Here is a 26,723-nt window from a genome sequence, read left to right on the forward strand (position 1 = left end):
AAACCATTAGCAAGAAGCTGGGAGAGAAGGTGACAACTGTTGGTGCGATTGTTCGAAAATGGAAGGAGCACAAAATGACCATCAATCGACCTCGCTCTGGGGCTCCACGCAAGATCTCACCTCGTGGGGTGTCAATGGTTCTGAGAAAGGTGAAAAAGCATCCTAGAACTACACGGGAGGAGTTAGTTAATGACCTCAAATTAGCAGGGACCACAGTCACCAAGAAAACCATTGGAAACACATTACACCGCAATGGATTAAAATCCTGCAGGGCTCGCAAGGTCCCCCTGCTCAGGAAGGCACATGTGCAGGCCCGTCTGAAGTTTGCCAATGAACACCTGAATGATTCAGAGAGTGACTGGGAGAAGGTGCTGTGGTCTGATGAGACCAAAATAGAGCTCTTTGGCATTAACTCAACTCGCTGTGTTTGGAGGAAGAAAAATGCTGCCTATGACCCCCAAAACACCGTCCCCACCGTCAAGCATGGGGGTGGAAACATTTTGCTTTGGGGGTGTTTTTCTGCTAAGGGCACAGGACAACTTATTCGCATAAACGGGAAAATGGACGGAGCCATGTATCGTGAAATCCTGAGCGACAACCTCCTTCCCTCTGCCAGGAAACTGAAAATGGGTCGTGGATGGGTGTTCCAGCACGACAATGACCCAAAACATACAGCAAAGGCAACAAAGGAGTGGCTCAAGAAGAAGCACATTAAGGTCATGGAGTGGCCTAGTCAGTCTCCGGACCTTAATCCAATCGAAAACCTATGGAGGGAGCTCAAGCTCAGAGTTGCACAGAGACAGCCTCGAAACCTTAGGGATTTAGAGATGATCTGCAAAGAGGAGTGGACCAACATTCCTCCTAAAATGTGCGCAAACTTGGTCATCAATTACAAGAAACGTTTGACCTCTGTGCTTGCAAACAAGGGTTTTTCCACCAAGTATTAAGTCTTTTTTTGTTAGAGGGTTCAAATACTTATTTCACTCAATGAAATGCAAATCAGTTGCTATCTTTTATTTAAAGTTATTTTTTCGATTTTCCTTTTGATGTGCTATCTGCCACTGTTACAATAAACCTACCATTGAAATGATACTGTTCTGAGACTTTTCATTTCTTTGTCATTGGACAAACTTACAAAATCAGTGAGGGGTCAAATAATTATTTCCGCCACTGTATATGCACAAAAGGTAGAATATTGTTAATCAAGAATACTCGCCAAGTTGGTTTTTTTTTTATTAATTTTTACTTTACTAAATACAAATGCACACCACACTTTCCAGATTTTTATTTATAAAAAAATTTGAAAACTATGTATCATTTTCACTTCACACATACTTTCTACTTTGTGTTGGTCTATCACATAAATCTTGATAAAATACATTTACGTTTGTGGATGTAACGTTAAAGAGGACCTTTCACCGATTATTACCCTATGAACTAACTATACAGACATGTAGAGCGGGGCCCGGGGATCTCACTGCTCTTACTATTATCCCCGGGCGCCGCTCCGTTCTCCTGCTATGTCCTCCGGTATCTCCGCTCACTAAGTTATGGTAGGCGGAGTCTGCCCTTGTTCTTCTGTAGCGCTGGCCAATCGCATTGCAGAGCTCACAGCCTGGGAGAAAATAACCTCCCAGGCTGTGAGCTCTGCGCTGCGATTGGCCAGCACTAGAGCAGAACAAGGGCAGACTCCGCCTACCATAACTTAGGGACTGAAATCTCCGCCTACTATAACTTAGTGAGCGGAGATACTGGAGGACATAGCAGGAGAACGGAGCAGCGCCCGGGGATAATAGTAAGTGCAGTGAGATCCCCGGGCGCCGCTCTACATGTCTGTATACTTAGTTCATAGTGTAATAATCGGTGAAAGGTCCTCTTTAAACAATGTGCAAAAATTCAAAGGGTATGAATACTTTTTCGAGGCACTGTATTGTTTAAATCACATTTTTATGTTTAACATATTTTTAAAGAATTTTTGATGATGTTATTTTTAATTTTTCCTGTCAATATCTATATTTAAACAAAAAACATAAAATCCTGCAGTTTTTGCATTGCCGCTAAGCCTAATAATAGGTTTATAGATCGCTTTACTGCAGTTACAGGCTTATCTGTCATTCTAATCCTTCCTGTAATGATATCACCTATCTGTATAGATAAGACGGGATCCACCATTCACAACAGGTGATAGTTATAGTCTTGCCTTGTGCAATAACCTCTGCACAGGTCACAGAGCATGCCTAGAACACTCTCCCATAGAAGTCAATGAGGTCCCGTCTTGTCCACTGTGTCTATGGCCCATGGGGCTGCCGTAAGGCAATTTTTTAAATGTTTTTAAATGCTGTTAAGAACAGCTCAGACAAGATGGCCGCCCCCATAATCATGTTCAGAAAATAGAATAAAGAAATCTGTAATCAGAAAATAAAAACAGGAGATGTGTCACTATCTGGATTTAACTGACAGATAACATTTTTGTTAACAAATTTCCTTCAAATCTTGTCTGGAGAACTTAATGAATCATTGAGCAGAGCTCGACTGATGTTTTATGGAGACGCATATTTATTGACATCCACATCATTTTAATCAAATCATCTTGAAACAGCAGCCAAGACAAGCAGATGAAATGACTGTAATTAGCAAACTATCTGATCTGGAGAATGTCACAATATTAACGTTCACTTCTTTAATATAGTTCCAGCACATGCTTCTATCCACTAAACCAGCAATGCACCGCCCGTCATGAAGATGCATTCCAGACAGAATTAACATTCATTTGCAGCTGACACTAATTTGTTGATCAAAGCGACAGCCGTTGTACAAGCAGAAGACTATACTCGGCATGTAGAACATCATTAACCGGAGAGCTAGAAGGAAACACTCAGGGCAGAAAATAGGGATTTATTATTTTTCTAGTTTTATGCGGCCACCTTAAAGATGTGCATCAACTTTGTTTCCTTTACATGTTTTATGAAGTGCAAACCTAAGTTTAAATTAGTTTACTGTGTAATACAATATAAATCTATAGAGGCTGAAAACCCACTCTATAACGACTACATGCTCCGATTGGTTGTACTCAGTAAATCATTTGTTGGCAGCACATTGCCCTGTGTAAATAGAGGATGTGCTGCCAACTTAATGCAAACTGCAATTAATGATCACTCATTCACCCCCTTCACAACCATTGAATAGTTTAAAAGGCTGGGTTTCCAAGTTCTGTTTTTTATGCAGCTTTTGAAGCTAATGCCCAGAGTGGAAACAAAAAGAGAAGACTTGGTGTTTCCTTTATTCGTGCTCTTCATTTAAGATCCTTCAAAAACTTCATTTAAAATAATCCTGAATATGGAAACCCATCCTAAGGCCACTTTCACATGGTTAGTAGCCAAAGACAGCAGTGAAACCTACAGAGAAAAAGTGCAATGGGAATATTTGTGCCTCTTTTAATGTTTTGGACCTGTTCCTGGTTTTGGCTTACAAATACTTATGGAAAATACTGACCGTGTGAAAGTAGCCTAAATGAAAGTAATAGCAAGCAACAATTGACGGGAATATTGTCAATCGGTGCTCATTATGGGCTGAGAATCTGCCCTAGATTCCGCGGCTCGCAGTGATGCTTCAGGCTGTCAATAAATCATGACTCTTATCAGTAAATGTTTATTGCATCAATGTTGAAATACTCATTGGGAAGCTAATGAATAAAGGATTAGAAATGAGGGTGAAATATTTTTACTGAAATAAAAGTACCGTGAGTTGCTTATATTCCATCATTAAATTGCAGACTTTGCATATATTCCATCATCAAATTGTATCTTTTCCTCTAGAGAAATTTATCTTAGAAATCGTTTTTCTTTAACCTGTTAGTTAAGTGCTAAGACCTGTTGGAAAGATTTCTGATGAAGTTATACGTATGGTAAAGCTATCATATAGGTACGTATTGGGGAAAATTACACTTCCTGGCATCGAGATACCATATCTGAGCAAACAGATTTAAAGTATTTGGAAAACTCTGGATAGAAGCATATTGCGCCAAGACGACCATACAAAAGTTCTACAAGTGACAGCCTTGGCAGGTACTATAGGGCCTGCTACAAAGATGTCCTATATCAGGTTACTCCAACCCTCACCCCAACGGGCTGTTCATAACAGGTGCTGGGCCTATGTTGCATGAATGGTTTTGGTGGGAGAACCAGTGGCAGGAGAAGGGAAACAATTGTGGTTTTCAGTACAAGGCCTCATATGCACACAACTATTGTTTGCAGCTCGGATGCAGACCCATTCACTTCAATTACTCCGTTCTGTGGCCACAGATAGAACATGCCTTGTTCTTGTCCGTTTTGTGGACAAGAATAGGCATCTCTATAATAGGCATCCGTGTTTTGCGGATTCGCAATCTGTGGAATGCAAAAAACGGCATGGTCGTGTGCATGTAGCCACAAAAAAATGCGGCTTAGATGCGGAACCAAACAACGGTCGTGTGCATGAGGCCTAAGGAATCCTCTTGGCTGCTCAGGCCACCTGCACCTCACAATCATCTCTAGAATCTACCTCTTTCTGTGGAAACAACAAAAACTCTCATTGTTGCCCTGATCCATTCCTGCCTTGATTATTGTAACTTATTACTATTTGGTCTCCTCCTCACCAGACTCTCCCCTCTCCAATCTATCCTGAATGCAGCAGCCAGGGTCATCTATCTGTCTAACCGCTACTCCGATGCCTCTGGCTACTGGTTGCCCATACAGTACAGGATTTAATTCTCATTCTAACCCACAAAGCCCTCCATAGTGCTGCACCCTCCTTTTTAGGTTAACCTACACTGATCTAAACCTTCTCCATTCACCCCTCACTCTTCAGAATTATTCCTCTGAACTTGATCTATCAGTATCCACATTGGAGTGCACTGTAGTCTATTAGAGAAGCAATCTGATGATTGATTGCTATAGTTCCCTAGGGAAACTGTTAAAAAGCATAAAACAAAAAAATTAAAATAAAAAAAAAATACAAAATTTTTTTAATAAATATAAAAATCCAAATCACCCCCTTTCCCCAAAATGAAAATACAAAAATAATTAAAAAAAATTAACATCATGGACATCGCCACATGTGAAAACGCCAGTACTAGTAAAATATAAGAATATTTATCCATATAGTAAATGGCGAAACGGAAAAAAAATCAAAATGCCTGATAAAAAGTGGTCACCCCAGAATGGTATCAATAATAAGTACATGAAAATGAGCCCCCGCACAGCTCAGTACAGATAAAAATAAAAAAGTTATGGAGTTCAGAATATGGCAATACAAAGTAAAACTAGTAATTTGTTTCAGTATTAAAAATCAAGAAAAACTATACATATATGGCATATTCGGATGAAACATCTTAAGTCGATTCGCATAAAACTTTGTTCTAATACTGTATGGAGCAGGAGCTCCGTACAGTATTAGAATGTATTGGTTCCGATGAGCTGAAGTTATTGCTTAGCGAAGTCTCGCGAGACTTTGCGTAATAACTTCATAATTTTTTTTTGTACTGTAAAAAAACATTTCCCCGAACTCAGGTTCGGTTCCAAGGTACCGCTCCTGCGCCGTACAGTATTATAACGAAGTTTTATGTGAATAGACTTTGGATGTTTCATCCGAAGTCGATTTGCTCATCCCTAGTTGTAATCCTAGTGACCAGGAGAATAAAAATAACAGGTCAGTTTTACCGTATAGGAAACAGTGTAAAAAAAAACCCTCTGTGGCGGAATGGTGTTTTTTTTAATATTTTTTTTTCCTGCTTCCCACCACATTGCATGCAACTGTAAATAGTGCCATTAGAAAGTGCATCTTGTAAAGCAAAAAACAAGCCCTAATGCGGCTATGTGAATGAAAAAATTAAAAAGTTATGTCTTTGGGAGGGCTGGAAGTAAAAAATGAAAACAAAAAAATTGAAAATCACCCACTCTTGAAAGGGTTAATAATTTTTTGTAATATACTCTTTTAGGGAAAGATGTTTCTTTTTACTAGAAAACAGAGTGTAAAGAGTCTCATCAGCAACACTGTTGCTATGGAGAGTTTATCCTCATCATTCTCCTGAGTGTTGAAGACGACTATGTGGAACATATAGAGGTTTCCAGACAGTTTCTTAAGCTCGTTATCCAGCCCCTGCCTCTCTGTATGTGTCCTCTCAGCTAGTCGTCCTGCCTATCTCACTTGCTGCCAGTGCTAACCACTGACAGCTCGGTAGACTCCTCTCTTCCCTGCCCTTCCCAGTTACTGTGCGCAGCGAAGAGAGAGAAGAAAGGAACTACCAACTCTCTCTTCCCTGTTAGCTACTGAGTGCATAGAAGAGAGAGGAGAACGGGGCTTTTAGTATCGGCGTCTTCAGGATGATTATACAGTTGAGTACTGAGGCAGGACATGGGGGAACTACCGGGGGCATTGCTGGAGGCACTGGGAGAATGTTTAGTACTGGGGCACTACAGGGGGCATAACTGAAGGCACAGGGGGTATGTTTAGTACAGGGTGCACTATAGGGGTATTGCTGAAGACACTATGAATAGTTTTTGAATACTAGGGGCATTACAGTGGACACATTGGGGGAATTTTTAATAATGGAGCACAATAGATGGCATTATCATTACTGGAGGCACTATAATGGCTGGATGCACTATAAGGCCATTATTAATATTGGGAATACTAAAGAGGTATTATTATTAACTTGGCATGATTATTAGTGGGGGGGCACTATACAAGGTTACGGTAATATTGCTACTGGGGGCACTATATAGGGAATTATTACTACTGGGGTTACTATGGGGGCAGTATTACTACTGGGAGCACTATAGGGGGTAGAATTAAACTCGGGGCACTATTTTTTCTGCAGTATAATATTTGGGGGCATTGTGCAGAACAATGGGCAAAGTACTGGGGTGGCAGCAGGATGGGAAGTTAATGTTGAGAAGGTGGAGAGGATGATGGAAAAGTGTAGAACCTAAGATTTCTGTGAGGCAAACACTGCAGACATGAGATGTGGCTGAAAGACATCAGCATGTCGGTCTGGGCAAAATGGAGAAGATGATGAGGAAAGAAAATGTCTACATCTCGGGAGACGTTACTGGATGTAAAATGCACATAGTGATGTATTCTCCTGTATGCTTGGTATTGCTGAAAGATCAGACAGGAAGCTAAAGTCAGGGCTGGCTCAGTACCTCCTCAGTCCTCTCCTCCATATCATAATTAGAGACAACTGGAGAAGAACGAGGGCAGAACATGGGAGCTGGCCACCACAGCAGGGCAGTTTCTGGGGAGGTGTTTTGTGCACTGTGGCATTTGGATCTGCTGGTGCAGAATTTTGTGCTGCAATGTGGTATTTTTATTTGGCTGGGATAGAATATTTGGTTCTGCTGTGGCAATATTTTGTGCTGCACTGTGGTATTCGGTTCTGCTGGGGCAATATTTTGTGCAGCACTATGGTTTTGCTGACCCTGCCTACAACATGAGGCCAGCAAACCAGCAGGGCTGCCAACGGAAAGAAAGTCAGATAGGCAGGGAGACAAAGCACATAGGGGCACATACAGTAAGGTAAGAGGTGGGTTAGTGGGCTAGGAGGCAGGCTGCCTCTGTATGTTGCACATAGTCGTCTTCAGAGCTAAGGATGGAGCTAAGGAGTCTTAATATCCTGATTTCTATTAAAAATCTTTCCCAAACAAAATACAGATGAAACTCGAAAAATTAGAATATCGTGCAAAGTTCATTTATTTCAGTAATGGAACTTAAAAGGTGAAACTAACATATGAGTTAGACTCATTACATGCAAAGCGAGATATTTCAAGTCTTTATATGATATAATTTGGATGATTATAGCTTACAGCTTATGAAACCCCAAAGTCACAATTTTGAGGTACCCTTTGCTCAGGGCGTATGGATTAATTAGCTCGGGTGTGCCACTTTGAGCCTAGAATATTGAACCTTTTCACAAAATTCTAATTTTAAGCTGCATTAATGCAACTCCTTTTAATTTGCATTACTGAAAAAATTTACTTTTACACGATATTCTAATTTTGACCTGTATATTACAAAAAAAATTAACAACCCTTTCCCTACACAATAGTAAAATGAAATGAAATGACACACTTTAAACAGGTTATGATGTCAGAAATCCAAAAAAGTGTAATTCAACGAGTAATAAAGAAACAGAAATTAAAATAAAATAATTGGATTATCCACTGGCTTATATGGTTATCCAGGAACAGATAACAGCTTTGCAGGTGTCAGGATTCTCTGCTAAAGAGTGAAAATTCAAGCAATGACCCAGAGAAAAGTTTACCCTTCTGAGGCTTCATTAAGATGAGTGAATTCCAGAAGTGACATCTTACATAATAGAGATGATCACCCACTAAGCTACCGCTTCCCGACTACATACCAATACGCTTCCCTCATGATGCAGGCTCGCAGGCGTGAGGGTCCTGAATTCTCAACACCCAGAGATGACGCTACCAATGGAGGGGGCATAAAAGCTACAATGAACTGTCAGCAGAAAACAAATATGATTGAGCGGCAGCATTCCTACAGGAAACATGTGTTCAAAGCAATATGCTTATCACACGCATGTGCCTGTATTCTTTATATGGACAGTGAAATATGAATGTCTGCTGTAGAGAAAAAGGAAAAACTTTTTATATGTCAAAATAACTTTTCACCAGGTAGTGGCAGGCTGTTCATACATCTCATGTAGTTGATATGTGGTGAAAAAGGACATCAAATCAAAAACTGAAAAACAAAAAAGGTCAAAAGGCAACACAAATCTATTTAGTACACATTCATCACGGTTGAAGAAAGGTAACTGGAAATGTGTCTGATACACAAACTGAGGGAGCATTTACACAAATGTGTGACGGCCATGCCTGTTTTGCAGACCACAAACAATGGATATTCTAAACAAGCACAGCCGCCACATGTGGGTGTGAATACGCCCTGAGCCCACTCATACACTTGTCAAGATGCAAATGCAGGAGCAGGAGCATTTTATGGAAGTGTTTGCTAAACTGTTAGGCCCCTTTCACACGGGCGAGATTTCCCCGCGGGTGCAATGCGTGAGATGAACGCATTGCACCCGCACTGAATCCGGACCCATTCATTTCTATGGGGCTGTGCACATGAGCGGTGATTTTCACGCATCACTTGTGCGTTGCGTAAAAATCGCAGCATGCTCCTCTTTGTGCGTTTTCCACGCAACGCAGGCCCCATAAAAGTGAATGGGGCTGCGTGAAAATCGCAAGCATCCGCAAGCAAGTGCGGATGCGGTGCGATTTTCACGCACGGTTGCTAGGAGACGAACTGGATGGAGACCCGATCATTATTATTTTCCCCTATAACATGGTTATAAGGGAAAATAATAGCATTCTTAATACAGAATGCATAGTACAATAGGGCTGGAGGGGTTAAAAAAAAAAAAAAAAAAAAAAAAAAATTTAACTGACCTTAATCCACTTGTTCGCGCAGCCCGGCTTCTCTTCTGTCTTCATCTTTGCTGTGCAGTAGGAAAAGGACCTGTGGTGACGTCACTACGCTCATCACATGGTCCGTCACATGATCCATCACCATGGTAAAAGACCATGTGATGAGCGCAGTGACGTCATCAAAGGTCCTATTCCTCAAAGAAGAAGCCGGGCTGCGCGAACAAGTGGATTAAGGTGAGTTAAATATTTATTTATTTTTAACCCCTCCAGCCCTATTGTACTATGCATTCTGTATTAAGAATGCTATTATTTTCCCTTATAACCATGTTATAAGGGAAAATAATACAATCTACACAACACCTAACCCAAACCTGAACGTCTATGAAGATGTTCGGGTTTAGGTACCAAACATGCAGATTTTTCTCACGTGCGTGCAAAACGCATTACAATGTTTTGCACTCGCACGGATTTTCCCGCGACGCACCCGCATCTTATCCGGGCCAAAAACATGACGCCCGTATGAAAGAGGCCTTAGGCTGGAAACACCCTTTTATGCTCCGGTTGTATTATATCCGTATTACTTGCATGTGTCACAGCTAGGGATGTGTCGATTCGCATAAATCTTTGCTAGAATACTGTACGGAATGGGTACCAAGTGGTACCTTGGAACCGAAGCAGAGTTCGGTAAAAGGTTTTTTACTGTAGAAATTAATTTTTTAAGTTATTACCCGAAATCTTGCGAGACTTCGCGAAGTAATAACTTCAGCTCATCAAAGCCAATACATTCTAATACTGTATGGAGCGGGAGTATTCTAACGAAGTTTTAAATGAATCGACTTCGGATGTTTCATCCGAAGTCGATTCACTCATCCCTAGTCACAGCCCAACCACGGGTTTAACGGACCTGGACTCAGAGAACCATACATTCCTATATGATGCTGTGAGCTTGAGTCATTTAAAACCCCCAGTCGGACTGTTACACATGCCATTGAAATAGATGTATAATGTGACGGAACCTGGAAGTGTGACTCCAGCCTAATGGCCTATTCACACAACTGTTTCAGATTTTCCTTCTCTAAAAAAAATGGATTTGGGAAAAACATGTGCATTATTTTTTTTCCTCAATCCCATAGTTGAGTGCACTATTTGAGCCACAAAATCTCATGTAGATATCGCCTGTGTTTGTCAAGAAGGAGATGAAGCAGGAGGTGCAATGGTGAACAGTGTAGCTTGGGCCTGCCCTCGCCTGCCTTTCATGGCTGAGATGGGAATAACCACATTAACAAATGATGAAGTAGCCAGCGCTCCATGGTTTCCCTAACTCCTATAGCAGTGAATGAGAGCTGCACAAAAAACTTACTGAGCTTATTCCCATCTTGGCCATGGAATGATGAAATAGGAATACCCCTTTAACAGCTCTTTTGCACATGGGTTGAAAGTACTTTTTGTCCAAAATGAAGCAATGAATCACTAAGTGAAATGTACCATTACTTTCAGCTAAGCTAACCCTACAAGGCATTGAGCCTGGTTTACTAGTGAATTTCCTGGTGACAGACTTCCTTTAAAGGTTTTCCATACAATTCAGTAATTTTCAGTACATAGCAAGCAAACATGAGGCGTGAGCATATCCAGACCCAATCTGCATTTGATGCCTTGGCTCATTACATTTTGGAACATGACAATCAGCTCCACATACTGGATGCAACCGCTGAAGTCTATACCCAACTGCGTATATAAAGATGCCACTGCTCATCTGACTGTTCATACATTTCACAGCGAGAACTAGTAGTTATCTATACCACCTCTTCTAATCTGATACACCCAAAGAAAATGTAAGCCAATAATCATCATAAAAATGGAACAACCGACCATACATATCAATACCATGCATAACACAATCCACTCATGCCTGTGGCGAAGAAATATATACCTATATGGCGATTAAAAATTGCCAGACCACATAAAAATATAAATATATTAATAATGTATTGACACAATTTATAAATGACAATCCATACATAAAAACAAGTACAGGGAAAAAGGCGACATCCATATTAGGAGACACAAATGGTGACTCAATCCCACAGAGACATAATAGTAAAGTGCAAGTGCAAAGTGCATATAAATATCCAATACATGCAATACACAGAGTCTATTTACCCATTATGTGTCTCCACTGGGATGGCACCAGCCCGAATGCAAGTTTCGGACCCCAAGACGAAGGTCCGCCGAAACGTGTGTCGGGGCTGGCGCCATCCCAGAGGAGACACATACTAGGTAAATAGACTCTGTGTATTACATGTAATGGATGTTTATATGTACTATGCACTTGCACTTTACTATTATTTATATGTTGGATTGAGTCACCATTTGTGTCTCCTGATGTGGAGGTCACCTTTTTCCCTGTACTTGTTTTTATGTATGGATTGTCATTTATAAATTGTGTCAAAAAATTATATATACAGTATAGACCAAAAGTTTGGACACACCTTCTCATTCAAAGAGTTTTCTTTATTTTCATGACTATGAAGGCATCAAAACTATGAATTAACACATGTGGAATTATATACATAACAAACAAGTGTGAAACAACTGAAAATATGTCATATTCTAGGTTCTTCAAAGTAGCCACCTTTTGCTTTGATTACTGCTTTGCACACTCTTCGCATTCTCTTGATGAGCTTCAAGAGGTAGTCCCCTGAAATGGTCTTCCAACAGTCTTGAAGGAGTTCCCAGAGATGCTTAGCACTTTTGCCTTCACTCTGCGGTCCAGCTCACCCCAAACCATCTCGATTGGGTTCAGGTCCGGTGACTGTGGAGGCCAGGTCATCTGGTGCAGAACCCCATCACTCTCCTTCATGGTCAAATAGCCCTTACTTTCAAAGTTTTCCCAATTTTTCGGCTGACTGACTGACCTTCATTTCTTAAAGTAATGATGGCCACTCGTTTTTCTTTACTTAGCTGCTTTTTTCTTGCCATAATACAAATTCTAACAGTCTATTCAGTAGGACTATCAGCTGTGTATCCACCTGACTTCTCCTCAACGCAACTGATGGTCCCAACCCCATTTATAAGGCAAGAAATCCCACTTATTAAACCTGACAGGGCACACCTGTGAAGTGAAAACCATTTCAGGGGACTACCTCTTGAAGCTCATCAAGAGAATGCCAAGAGTGTGCAAAGCAGTAATCAAAGCAAAAGGTGGCTACTTTGAAGAACCCAGAATATGACATATTTTCAGTTGTTTCACACTTATTTGTTATGTATATAATTCCACATGTGTTAATTCATAGATTTGATGCCTTCAGTGTGAATCTACAATTTTCATAGTCATGAAAATAAAGAAAACTCTTTGAATGAGAAGGTGTGTCCAAACTTTTGGTCTGTACTCTGTATATATTTAAATTTCATGCGGTCTGGCAATTTTTAATCGCCATATAGGTATATACTCTTCTAATCTGAGTATGGATAAATATAATGCCACATCACGTCAACTGAGAGGCATGTTACAAATGTGAAGGAATAACCAGACTCCTATGTGCACCAAGTGTGGAAGAAGTGAGATCTCCCATCTAAGGCTAGTTTCACACTAGCGGCAAGAAACTCTGGCAGGCTGTTCCGGCGGATGAACAGCCTGTTGGATCCGTGCTGCCGCTAGTCCACGCGTGCCCCAGGACTACCGCTCCGGCCCCATTGACTATAATGGGGGCGGGCCAGAGTTACGGCGGCAGTACATGCCGAATAAAAGTACTACACTAGTTCCTTGCCGCTAGTGTGAAACTAGCCTAATATATAAAGCTGAGTGTATGTATGTGTGTGTGTGTATATGTATGTATGTCCGCTAAAAGAATCCACACCGTCTCATTTACAATCACGAAATTTGGCACACAGGTACATCAGGTGTCCCGGAAGGTTTTAGACCGGGTCTCAGCTCTCTGGCACGTACCGTTCCTGAGATATTCCCAAAAAATGCATTAGCCAATAGAAGCCTGGTCACATGATCCTTATCAGCCAATAGAAGCTCGCAGGACCTTAGTCTTCACATACACACAGTTTTATACCAGGTTTCCATAACAACCCAGCCATTTTTCTTCACTGCTGTAGGTCAGCTTTAAAGGGGCATAGCTATGTTAGCTATGGAGGTCAGTGTTAAGGGGCGGGGTGCTGTAGAGGTCACTGTTAAGGGGACGGGGTGTTGTGGAGGTCACATTTTAAGGGAACGGAGCTCTGTGGAGGTCACTGTTACGGGGGCAGGATATTGTGGAAATCACTGTTATGGGTGCTGTGGATGACACTGTTAAGGGAGTGGAGTGCTGTGGAGGTCACAGTACAGGGGCAGGTAGGGTGGCCATTCAGGCAACACCCTCAAAAGACAGACTTAAAACCCCCGCCCCCGGGCCCTCTAAGCCACGCCCACGACACAGTTAGTCCACGCCCTCACCCACTCCGCAGCCGACAGGATTGAAAAAATAAAGGTAAAAATCAACTTCTGTCAGCTGCAGGGGTGGGAGGGAGGGAGGGAGGGTGACTTTCTCCCTGCAGTTCACGCTCAGACAGCACAGTGCTTCTGTCTGAGAGTGAGCTAATCAAAAGGACATTCTTGTGTCCATCCAGGCCCTGCACCGGACGAAGGATAATAGTCTGAAAGCCGGACTGTCCGCCCTAAAACCGGTCCTCTAGCAACCCTAGGGGCAGGCTGCTGTGGAGGTCACAGTTAAGGGGACGGTCCGCTATGGAGGTCAGTGTTAAAAGGCAGATTTCTGTAGAGGTCAATGTTAAGGGGGCGCGGTGTTGTGGAAATCACTGTTAAGGAGACAGGGTACTGTGGAGGTCACACAAAAAGGGGCGGGTGCTGTGGAGGTCACTGTTAAGGGAGCAGGATGCTGTGGAGGTCACTGTTAAAGGGGCAGGGAATGGTGGAGGTCACAGTTAAGGGGACGGTCCGCCGTGGAGGTCACTGTTAAAGGGGGGGGGCACTGTGGAGGTAACTGTTAAGGGAGGAGGGGACTGTGGAGGCCACTATTAAAGGGGCAGCAGGGTACTGTGAGGTCACTTTTAAGGCAGCGGGGTACTGTGAGGTCACTGTTAAGGGAGCGGGGTGCTGTGAGGTCACTGTTAAGGGAGCGGGGTACTGTGGCAGTCACTGCTAAAGGGGCAGTTGCTGTGGAGGTCTCTGTTAAGGGTCAGGAATGGTGGAGGTCACAGTTAAGGAGACTATAAATTATGGTTAGTGTTAAGGGGCGGGTGCTGTGAAGGTCAAAGTTAAGGGGGTGGGCTGATCTGGAGGTCCCATTTTAAGGAGACGGGGCACTGTGGGGCAGTCAGTGTTAAGGGTGGGGGGCTGTGGAGGTCACTGTTAAGGGGGCAGGGCACTGTAGATGTCACTGTTATAGTGGATACTGTCGATATCTTTCAACGACACACACAAACATTAAATGAAATAGCTGAAATATACCCGTGCAAAGTCGGGTCCTTCAGCTAGTACTAAATAATAATGAGATATTGTGAGTGATATTAACATGATGTACGTATAGTTACTAACCTGTTCCTCCAGCCCATGTATTACCACCAACATGAGGCATGTTATCTGGATCCAGCTTTCCATGTGCTGGTGAGCTCACATCCAAACCACTGTCTTTCTGTATTGTGATCTGAAAAAGGCAAATGCATACGTAAGTATTCCCTTAGCAATGCACCCTACAAGATGCACTACTGGCCAAGTAGAGCAAAGGATCAAAGCCAGTGTAATGTACTAGAGTCTTAACACATTGCAACACAAATATGGCAAGTATGATATCACAACCCCAATGTATTCATTTAGTTATTTCATAACAAATTTACAATTTAAATTACAATTTTATTGTAAAGCACTGGATAATATAATTTAAGGGTTTTATCAGGGATCTGAACAAAAACTAGTAAGGGTATAAGGCTCAGGGTTCACAAAACAGGGTTCTTAAAAATTCCTTTCTCATTATTGATCCCCAATTAAGAGAAGACACTAGTTACTTTTGTCTTTACTTACAAAAATATATTAATGTCTGATCTGTAAGGGTCCCACCCTTTCGGCCCTGGACAATCAACAGTATAAGCGTGCCAATATGCCTTGTAATGCAGCTCATTCCAATTCAAATAGGGTTGAGAAGCATTACCAGGCCTAGCACATGTATCGACAAGCTGGTGTGCCAAGATAAACAATGATGAGTAATGGTAATACGGGGAACACAGCAGCCACGTCATGCAACTACCGAGTCTGGCCCCCACTGACCACACTTTAGATAAGGACAGGCCACCTGTTGTGTCTGACACATGCCCGATGCACAAATAAACATGATTCATACGTGATATAAATGTCTTGTAATAGGGAGTGGCTGGGTAACAGAATGAGTAGACCATGTGACTTACAACAGGACAAACATATACCTCAAACTGCCGACCTTAGAAGAAATTGAGAAAACTTACTGCACATAAGAATTCAACCTATGCCCATGACCTCCATTATTTAGACAAGTCCATGCACTGGTCTCTTGCTAAAAACGGTTCTTATTTCTCATTTTATGGGATTAAAATGACAACCTCTGGTTATGACACATCACAACACACTTCACTTGGCACACATGTCAATGACTGGTCATCTCTATCGTCCTGTGAACAAACCAAAAAGATCTGTGCTCCACTGTCAACATCTAGACCTACGTCTTTGCCTCTGCTTCTTTGATCCTAATCCCCTTCATCTGTTCTTTTGCTTTGTGGACAGATCACACCCAATTTGAAGCCCTCCATTATTTTCAATAATGTTTAGCACATGCAAAGACTAAATTCTGGCTACTGTGCCATGTTAGAATAATATTGTAAAAGCACAAGGCTTGATGATGTATGATTTTCCTACTACTCTGTCTTGCCAGGTTATTTTAGAAGCCACACTAAGGCAAACTGAAAGTTTAAAACATGTAAAGGAAAGCCTAGCTACTTCTCAAAATCATAAGACCAATGCAAACATACATTAGGAGAGAGCCTTGCCATAGGAGTTTATAATCTGTGAGGAAAATAATTTGTACAAATGGTTATTTGGGGATTAACTGTTAAAAAATAATACAGTTTCTCTTGTGCTGGACCTCTGGAACCCATTATTGTGTTAGTGCCTGAGCACATCAGGGGATCTTCCGATGGGGCAGGCCCTACCAGTGATACTTGGAAAAGTGTGTATATTTCTAAAAGTTTCTGGAGAGTTTATCCCAGTTCCTGACTACCTGTACCTTAACCTATACTTGATGCTAAACTGAAGTAGTACAAATATACAGTGCCTTGAAAAAGTATTCATACCCCTTGAACATTTCCAAATTTTTTCACGTTACACCAACAAACTTAAAGGGATTCTGTCACCAGGTTTCACCCCTGTCAGCTAAACATATGCTGATGTTCAGGGCCTCATCACAATTCCTAATGTGGGCTTCTAAATGTGATCTGTAGCCTTATTTTGCTAAAAAACAGCTTTTACTAACCTGTCACTCAAAGAAATAAGGTGCCCAAGGGGATGTCAAGGGATGCAAGGTGCCGGCCACACCCACCGCCGTTCGTGCCCAGCGCCGCCTTTCCAGACTTCTGCGCCGCCTCCTAATCCTCTGTGCCGCCTCTCGCTCTCCCTCCCTCCCCCCTCCTCCTGCTGTAAGATCTCGCGCGTGCGCACAGGGCTCTGCCTGATGCGCCCGTGCGGACTTCTCCATTTGGCTTCTTACAGCGAAGTGCGCCGGCACTTCGCTCAACCCCCTGTATGACCTGCACTCTGGCGCCAGCCTCTCAGAGCACTGTGCGCACGCGCAAGATCTTACAGCAGGAGGAGGGGGGAGGGAGGGAGAGCGAGAGGCGGCACAGAGGATTAGGAGGCGGTGCAGAAGTCTGGAAAGGCGGCGCTGGGCACGAACAGCGGTGGGCACCTTGCATCCCTTGACATCCCCTGACATCCCCTTGGGCACCTTATTTCTTTGAGTGACAGGTTAGTAAAAGCTGTTTTTTAGCAAAATAAGGCTACAGATCACATTTAGAAGCCCACATTAGGAATCGTGATGAGGCCCTGAACATCAGCATATGTTTAGCTGACAGGGGTGAAACCTGGTGACAGAATCCCTTTAAATGTATTTTGTAGGGATTTTATGTAACAGACCAACACAAAGCATTTAGGCCAAACAGTTTAACTTTTGTCTCCTCTGACCAGAACACCTTCTTTTCAATGTTTGCTATGTCCCCTACATGGCTTGTGGCAAACTGCAAAAAGGGACTTCTTATGGCTCGCTTTCAAATTATTATTTTTTTCTTGTCACTCTTCCAAAAAGGCCAGATTGGTGAAGTATGTGACTAACAGTTGTCCTGTGGACAGATTCTCCCACCTGAGTTGTGGATCTCTGCAGCTCCTCTAGAGTTACCATGGGCCTCTTGGCTGCTTTTCTCTGGGTCAGTTTAGGTGGACAGCCATGTCTTGGTAGGTTTGCAGTTGTGCCATTCTCGTTCAATTTTCAGACGATGGATTAAACAGTGTACCATATCACTAAAGTTCTCTAACAAACCTCTGAGGCCTTCACAGAACAGCCCTAGTTATACTCTGAATAAATTACACACAGGTGGACTCTATTTACTAACTAGGTGCCTTCTGAAATCAAGTGGATTTTATGAAGGGGTATCGGAGTACAGGGGTCTGATTAGAAATGCACACCATACTTTTCAGATCTTTATGTATTAAAAATTTTGAAAACCATGTATCATTATTTTCTTTTCACTTCACACATACTTGTAAGTTTGTGGATGTAATGTGAAAAAAATGTGGAAACGTTCGAGGGGTGTGTATCTCAGTTCCTGTCCATTAGTGTTAATGCACCGTTTTCTATGGCTCCCACCACTTGTATCGATGGACATATCTCTACCGATGTCACTGGCACTGTTGTGCATCTTTCAGCTCCTATCACTTGTATGAATGACCTTATCCCCACTGCTGTCTCTAGTACTAGAGTGCCTAAACACACAGTAAATAATATACTGGTGTATGACTCGGCTCCTGTTACTTGTCCAGAGTGCATAATGAGCAGATGCAGCATTTGACTATACACTGTGTATACGTACCTGGATTAGGGCAATAAAAAAAAACTATACATCCACAGCAATATGTTGTACAGGGTAGGGGTGCACCGAAATTCCGGCAGCCGAAAATATCGGCCGAAAATGCACCTAATCCACTTCGGCCGATATTGTTACATATCGGCCGAAAATATGGGGTGTGGGATTTGTCACCCACCATCTGCGGGCGGGCGCCGGGCGGGCGGTTTACTTTGTCACTGCATCTTTATTTTACCTTACAATCGTGACGCTCCAGTAACTAACAACTCTGCAGGCAGAGCGGAGGCCGGCGTAACGTCACTTACTCACGTGACGCGCCTGCTCCGCCTCCTTCATTCATAAAGTGGGCGGAGCAGGTGCGTCACGTGAGTAAGTGACGTTACGCCGCCCTCCGCTCTGCCTGCAGAGTTGTTACCATAGCGTCACGATTGTAAGGTAAAATAAAGATGCAGTGAGTGATGCTGTGAGCAGCAGGGCTGGGGCTGTTATGGGTAGGGGGATCGGTCTATGGCACTGCTATGGGGAGGGAGGATCTGTGCACTGTTATGGGGAAAGGGATCTGTGCACTGTTATGCCCATAACAGTGCACATATCCCCTTTCCATAACAGTGCACAGATCCCCCTCTCCATAACAGCGCCACCCACAGATCCCCCTCTCCATAACAGCGCCACCCACAGATCCCCCTCTCCATAACAGCGCCACCCACAGATCCCCCTCTCCATAACAGCGCCACCCACAGATCCCCCTCTCCATAACAGCGCCACCCACAGATCCCCCTCTCCATAACAGCGCCACCCACAGATCCCCCTCTCCATAACAGCGCCACCCACAGATCCCCCTCTCCATAGCGCCACCCACAGATCCCCCTCTCCATAACAGCGCCACCCACAGATCCCCCTCTCCATAGCGCCACCCACAGATCCCCCTCTCCATAACAGCGCCACCCACAGATCCCCCTCTCCATAACAGCGACACCCACAGATCCCCCTCTCCATAACAGCGCCACCCACAGATCCCCCTCTCCATAACAGCGCCACCCACAGATGAATTTCATTCATGAAAAAGAATTATTAATAAAATCATTAAAAAAAATGTATTTTAAAAGTATTTGGGCAAAAAGGCAGTTTCGGTTTCGGTTTTCGGTCAAGGGCATCCTGAATTTTCGGTTTCGGTTTCGGACCAGAATTTTCATTTCGGTGCACCCCTAGTACAGGGTACTGTTACGTTATCAACCAATGGTTCTGTCATTGTACTGCATATATTGTTTACATGTAGAACTGGGTTTTCAGCACAATTAAAAAGGAAGTCCAAGATAATTAGAAATGTTAGCAATGCCCCAGAATGCTGTAATTCTGGCGCTGTTCTCTGTGCTGTCAGCCTGGTTCCTCTCCTGATGTTTGCAGGTATACAAGTAGGATATCTTTGGAGAAAGCTTAAAGCCAACATGATGTGACCATAGGAGCAAGTGCATCTTTATCACCTACACACAAATTGTCCTTAGCAGACTACTGAACGTTCTAAGTTAGTTGACAAGTCTGCTCATTCACATTCAGCTGCCACTTCCACTATACATAAACCACTCAGCACTTTCCAGCTAGCCACTCATGATTTCCATTTGCAGACCACAATGGATTCTTGGCCACCCACAGAGTGGGCTAATGATAGTATAAGACAAATGTGGGGCGAATAACATGTAGACAGCACCATAACAGCACAATTCATGTCAGGCAGCCATCATCATCATGTAAGTAGGCATCAAATACTTTATTTTATAGAAGTCAGACTGCATTTAGGAAATTAATCAAATACTTTGAGCTACTGACAATGGAATTTGATGGACATTTTGGCTTTCATCTACAATAACCAATGTTGTTATTATTCTACTACTTAAATAACTATAAAATGCATATAGAATGTAACAGAAGTACTGAAAATCCATACAATTTGTTAAAGGACACTAAAGAATGCACAAGAAGGCTAAGATCCTAAAGAGAGTTTGTCCATTCATTTATGTTCAGTACCCAATGCATTTTCTAATGCCTCTACTAGATCTGAGAGCAGGAACCCACCTGCGTCATATGCTTGCTGTGGGTGGCTTTTTATGAACCTGACCTCTGGAACCTTAAATAATTATAATTTCCAGAGCATCTATCAGCAAACTGTACACAGCCAATGGACAGTGGGCAACGGCTCTATTGTTGTTCTCTTGTGAGCAGACTTGACAGAAGCAAGGTTTGGGGTGCTATATACAGTATTGTACCTGGCATACAGCAGGGCTTTACATATTATTCACTTAAATTGTTGAATAATTGGATTAAACCCTAACATTGTAAATACTAAAACTAAAAAGCCTACAGAATGTAGTGCCACCAGCTCAGAACCTCCCGTTCTCAATTAATCTGTTAGTGTAATAAGGCTAGGGCTACATGGCAACATGGGATGTCACATTGCGACATCCCATCTAAGCGAGACGGATCCGTCCTGACACACAATGTAAGTCAATGGGGACGGATCAGTTTTCTCTGACACAGTAGAAAACTGATCCGTCCTCCATTGACTTTCGATGGTGTTCAGGACGGATCCGTCATGGCTATAGAAGACATAATACAGTCCTGACCAAAAGTTTAAGACCACTTGAAAAATGGCAAAAAATCATATTTAGCATGGCTGGATCTTAACAAGGTTCCAAGTAGAGCTTCAACATGCAACAAGAAGAAATGTGAGTGAGACAAAACATTTTTTGAGCATTCAATTAATTAAAAATAACGATTAAACTTAAACAGGCTGTTTTTCAGCTGATCAAAATATTTGGACCACATGCCTTTAAAAGGCCAAATCTGTGCAAAGATGTGGATTCATTGTCATTTTCTGTCAGGTAGTCCCACGTTGTGGTGGCAAAGGCAAAAAAACTCTTTTTGAACGTGGTCGGGTTGTTGAACTGCATAAGCAGGGTCTCTCACAGCGCGCCATTGCTGCTGAGGTGGGACGCAGTCATTTGGAATATTAAATGATCCTGAGGGCAGGGCCGTCTTTAATATTGATTGGACCCTGGGCAAAAATTTACTTGGGCCCCCTGGATCCCGCCTTCCCACACCCTAGCATGCAATCACACCCTCCACCACAACACACACACAAAAAAAAAAATCCACACACCTCGTAGAGTAGTGAACTACTACTGCAGTATTATTTATTTAGGGACTGTAAGGCCTCATGCACACGACTGTGCCGTTTTTTGCGGTCCGCAAACCTGCAAAAAACGGAAGCCGCCCGTGTGCCTTCTGCAATTTGCGTAACGGAACGGGCGTCCCATTGTAGACATGCCTATTCTTGTCCGCAAAACAGACAAGAATAGGACATGTTCTATTTTTTTGGCGGGGCCACGTAACGGAGCAATGGATGCGGACCCAAACAACGGCCGTGTGCATGAGGCCTAAGCACATGCAGTCTCAGGAGTGGTCCTCACCACACCCCTGCCTTGCAGCCTCACAGGAGTACAGGACCAGTATCTGCACACGTAAGTATGGCATAATTGGGATGCACATCACACATGACATGACACAGGTCTTTACCAGGCTGCAGGCCAGCAGACACGTTATTATTGCCACATGTGTCACATGCCACTACTGACTGTACAGCCGTTCAGAGTTCAGACACTTCACAGTTCCACTTCCTTCAGAAAAGCGAGCCTGCCGTGCACTCCAGCGACTTACAGATAGAGGCAGTGGCGTTGCTATGGCTGGTGTCACCCTTTGCTCAGGGGGGCCCTCATGAATATAGTTTAACCGTTTATGTGCAAAAGAGAAAAAAAGAAGTCACTATGTCAGCTCCAATCAGATATCTGCACATAGACCAAGAGTCTTGGTCTATGTGCAGATTGATATCTGATTGGAGCTGACTTCTTTTTTTCTCTTTTGCACATAAATGGTTAAACTATATTCCTTAGTGAAAATGACCAGTCCACACCATGAGGGCCCCCCTGAGCAAAGATTAGTAAATGTGGCCGGTGGTCGCCCCAGGCCACAGTTCAGCAGACAGAGAGAACCCAACCCCTTATGTCTCCCGTCTCTATAATAATCCCCCACTAATGGGGTTATTTAAATTACTGATCGATTATTAGACGACAGACGAGAGAAATAAGGGATTCTCTCTGTCTGTCTGCTGAACTGTGGCCTGGGGGCCACCACTGGCCACATTTACTAATCTTTGCTCAGGGGGGCCCTCATGGTGTGGTGTGGAATGGTCATTTTTACTAAGGAATATAGTTTAACCGTTTATGTGAAAAAGAGAAAAAAAAAGAGGTCACTAAGTCAGCTCCAATCAGATATCTGCTCTCATGGACCAGAGTCTTGGTCCATGTGCAGATATCTGATTGGAGCTGACTTCTTTTTTTCTCTTTTGCACATAAAGGGTTAAACTATATTCCTTAGTGAAAATGACACCATGAGGGCCCCCCTGAGCAAAGATTGGCCCCCAGGCCAGTTCAGCAGCAGACAGAACCCAACTCCTTATGTCTCCTGGGGCCGTCCGTCTCTATAATCCCCCACTAATTTATGAATGGATCTGGGGTGGTTAATTATTAATTTGGTGATCAGCCTGAGCGGTCTAAATTTCTAATGTAGAATTAATTCAATATATATGCGTGATTTTTGCTTTAAAGCCTTTACCTACCGAGTCCTCCCCTCCTGGCGCGGCAGTGGCAGGTCTGGTCTGGCCTGTAGGTAAGGTGAGTGAGTCACTGGTGCCTGGTCTGGTCACGTGAGGCCGTGACTCACCACCCAATCCCTTTAGCTCCGGACCGGAGGCGGAGACTTATTCCCTGCTGCTGGCTGCTCCGCCGTGGCTCCACTCTACTCGGCTGCGGTGAGTCACATCACACACCCCTTTTACCACGTGACGGCGGGGCGCCGACGTGCTTGCTAACTAAGCAGCGCAGCACAGTTGTAACTTGTTCTGAAGAGTGTCTGCTGCGCTGCTGCATAGTGAATCGGAGTCGGGCATCGGGCCCCCAGGAGCAACTGGGCCCGGGGCAGCTGCCCCTTTTGCCCTGCGGCAAAGACGGCCCTGCCTGAGGGTTATGGAACAAAAAAGTCAAGTGGAAGACCCAAAACAATTTCATCAGCACTGAGCCGGAGGATCCAATTGGCTGTCCGTCAAGACACTGGACAATCCTCAAATTAAGGCCCTTACTGGTGCTGACTGCAGCCCCATAACCATCAGATGGCATCTGAGACTGAAGGGCTTCAAAAACAAAAAGACCTCGTCTACTTGAATGCCACAGAACTGCTCGTTTGGACTTTGCAAGAGAGCACCAAACATGGGACATTCAAAGGTGGAAGAAAGTTTTAGTCTCTGATGAGAATTTTTTTTACCTTGATGGTCCTGATGGTTTTCAACGTTACTGGCATGACAAGCGGATCCCATCTGAGATGTTTTCTACGCGCCACAGTGGAGGGGGCGCCATAATGGTCTGGGGTGCTTTTTCCTTCAGTGGAACAATGGAGCTTCAGGAAGTGCAGGGGCGTCAAACAGCCGCTGGCTATGTCCAGATGTTGCAGAGAGCATTCCTCATGTCTGAGGGTCCTCGTCTGTGTGGTAACGACTGGGTTTTTCAACAGGACAACGCTACAGTACACAATGGCCACAGGACAAGGGACTTCTTCCAGGAGAATAACATCAATCTTTTGGCCTATCCTGCGTGTTCCTCTGATCTAAATCCAATTGAGAACCTTTGGGGATGGATGGCAAGGGAAGTTTACAAAAATGGACAACAGTTCCAGACAGTAGATGGCCTTCGTGCGACTGTCTTCACCACTTGGAGAAATGTTCCCACTCACCTCATGGAAACGCTTGCATCAAGCATGGCGAAACAAATTTTTGAAGTGATCAACAATAACGGCGGAGCTACTCATTACCGAGTTAATGTTTGGAAGTTGGATTTCTGTGTCGGGGGGGGTTTAGTTTTTTTTTGGAGGTGTGGTCCTAAACTTTTGATCAGCTAAAAAACAGCCTGTTTCAGTTTATTTATTGTTTTCATTAAATTGAATGCTCAAAAAATGTTTGGTCTCACTCCCATTTCTTCTTGTTGAAGCTCTACTTGGAACCTTGTTAAGATCCAGCCATGATAAATATGATTTTTTGCCATTTTTCAAGTGGTCTTAAACTTTTGATCAGGACTGTAAAATCGGATCCATTCATGACGGATGCATGCGGTTGTATTATTGTAACGGAAGCGTTTTTGCAGATCCATGACAGATCCGCAAAAAACGCTAGTGTGAAAGTAGCCTAACACGCGTAGTCCATATGTGAAAAAAACCACGGCACAGTATATGAAATTGCAGTCTTGACTTGTTCTACAGAAGCTTTACACGGGTAGGTGAAGACACACATGGGGTGGCCAATATGGACTGTTTGAAAGTTGCTGTTCTATTTCACTGAGCACTATCAGTGATAGGTTTTGGAACTACTGGTCTGAGTGGAAGTTTTCTTTTCTCGTAACAAATTGTTCCCTATTCCACTCTTTGATCATGTACTCACACAGAACCATGCAAGTCAAGTCAACTAACTAGAAAGAATGGTTAATCTTTACTGTGTGTGGAAGACCTCAGCTTTAAAAGTGACCTTTTCAACTTATATCTGTAAATCAAGATTTCATTCAGTTGTAATAATGGCTTTTTAGGAGTGTATCTCCAGATGTCCAGACAACTATTGTTCTGCTCCATAATATATGGCTCATAAATGCGAAAGGGATCATTTAGAAAGGTCAGTGCAACTTTGAAAGAAGTATATGAGATCTCCCTAGTGTTCAAGTTAACATCTCAAGACAGACATATAGATGGATAGATACATTTCTCAATATTGAAATTGCAACACCAAGAAGTAAAAGACGCGGAATTATAGAAATCACAGGGTCGATAGACATATTAATGATATGCAAAGGCTAAAAAATGGAAACAAAATAATCAAAAGATCTCAAATTACTCAGTATCGAGTATGAGTGCCAGGCACAGAAATACATGCACTTTGCATGCTATCAACTAAGTTATTAATGGATGTCTGAGGAAGGTTCTGCCACACCGAATGCACTTGCATATGCAAATCATCAAGATACACTGCTGGCAGCTTGCTTTGCAAGGATGGCCCAAATGTGCTTCATGGGAGACAAATCCAGAGACACTGCATGGTAGTATGTTTAGGCCACACAGGTTTCTCACAGTAGCATAAGCAACATGTGGCCTGGAATTGTTCTGGGACACTTTGGAGAAATGGCTGTACCACTGGTTCCATGACTAAATCAACATAACGCTGAGCTGTTAGTCTACCTGAAATGAAGACCAGAAGCATCCAGCTACCATACATTATATGTACTACCTAATCAAGGCGCTCTATTGGATAGGAAGGGCAAAAGTGCAAAGGAATGCTACTCCCAAGATAAAATAGGTGCGGATTCACACTTGAAGGTGCCACTCCCTCAAGCAAATACTACATAAACAAAAAAATCACAGAAAAAACTAAGATAAAAACATCCTGCACAGTATGATATACAAATCTGCGGATGTCACTGGCCATATTAATGAAGAAAATCACAGAAATAAGATAATAATGCACTTAGTAAAGTAGATGCAAGCATTGTATATAGACAAAGTCCTCACTCTGATATGATAAAATCTGAGACACTTAGCCAATATATTTTGATCAAAACAGATCCTGGTCTTGCATGGCCAGCATACTCACCAGACATGTCACCCATTGAGCATGTTTGGGATGCTTTGGATCGGCTGTCTGCCATCTGCCCTGAACAGTGAAAACCGGGACTCATCCGTGAACAGAACGCCTCTCCAACGTGCCAGATGCCATTGAATGTGAGAATTTGCCCACTCAAGTCGGTTACGACGATGAACTGCAGTCAAGTCCAGATCCCGATGAGGACGACGATCATGCAGATGAGCTTCCCTGAGACGGTTTCTGACAGTTTGTGCAGAAATTCTTTGGTTATGCAAACCAATTGTTGCTGCAGCTGTCCGGGTGGCTGGCCAATTGCACGCTCCCTCAAACGTTGCGACATCTGTGGCATTGTGCTGTGATCAAACTGCACATTTCAGAGTGGACTTTTATTGTGGGCAGTCTAAGGCATACCTGTGCAATATTAATGCAGTCTAATCAGCACCTTGATATGCCACACCTGTGAG

General features: G+C 43.2%; 1 protein-coding gene across 1 annotated transcript in view; it reads right to left on the bottom strand.

The window, feature by feature from the left end:
• Positions 1 to 26,723, bottom strand: part of VWA8 (von Willebrand factor A domain containing 8) — a 443,862-nt gene that overhangs the window by 38,251 nt on the left and 378,888 nt on the right. Inside the window, 1 exon segment of the mRNA XM_040425409.1 lies at positions 14,974 to 15,082. Within this exon segment, the coding sequence (XP_040281343.1) occupies positions 14,974 to 15,082 (109 nt within the window).

This window comes from Bufo bufo, chromosome 3 (genome assembly GCF_905171765.1).
Source record: "Bufo bufo chromosome 3, aBufBuf1.1, whole genome shotgun sequence".
Taxonomy (NCBI): domain Eukaryota; kingdom Metazoa; phylum Chordata; class Amphibia; order Anura; family Bufonidae; genus Bufo; species Bufo bufo.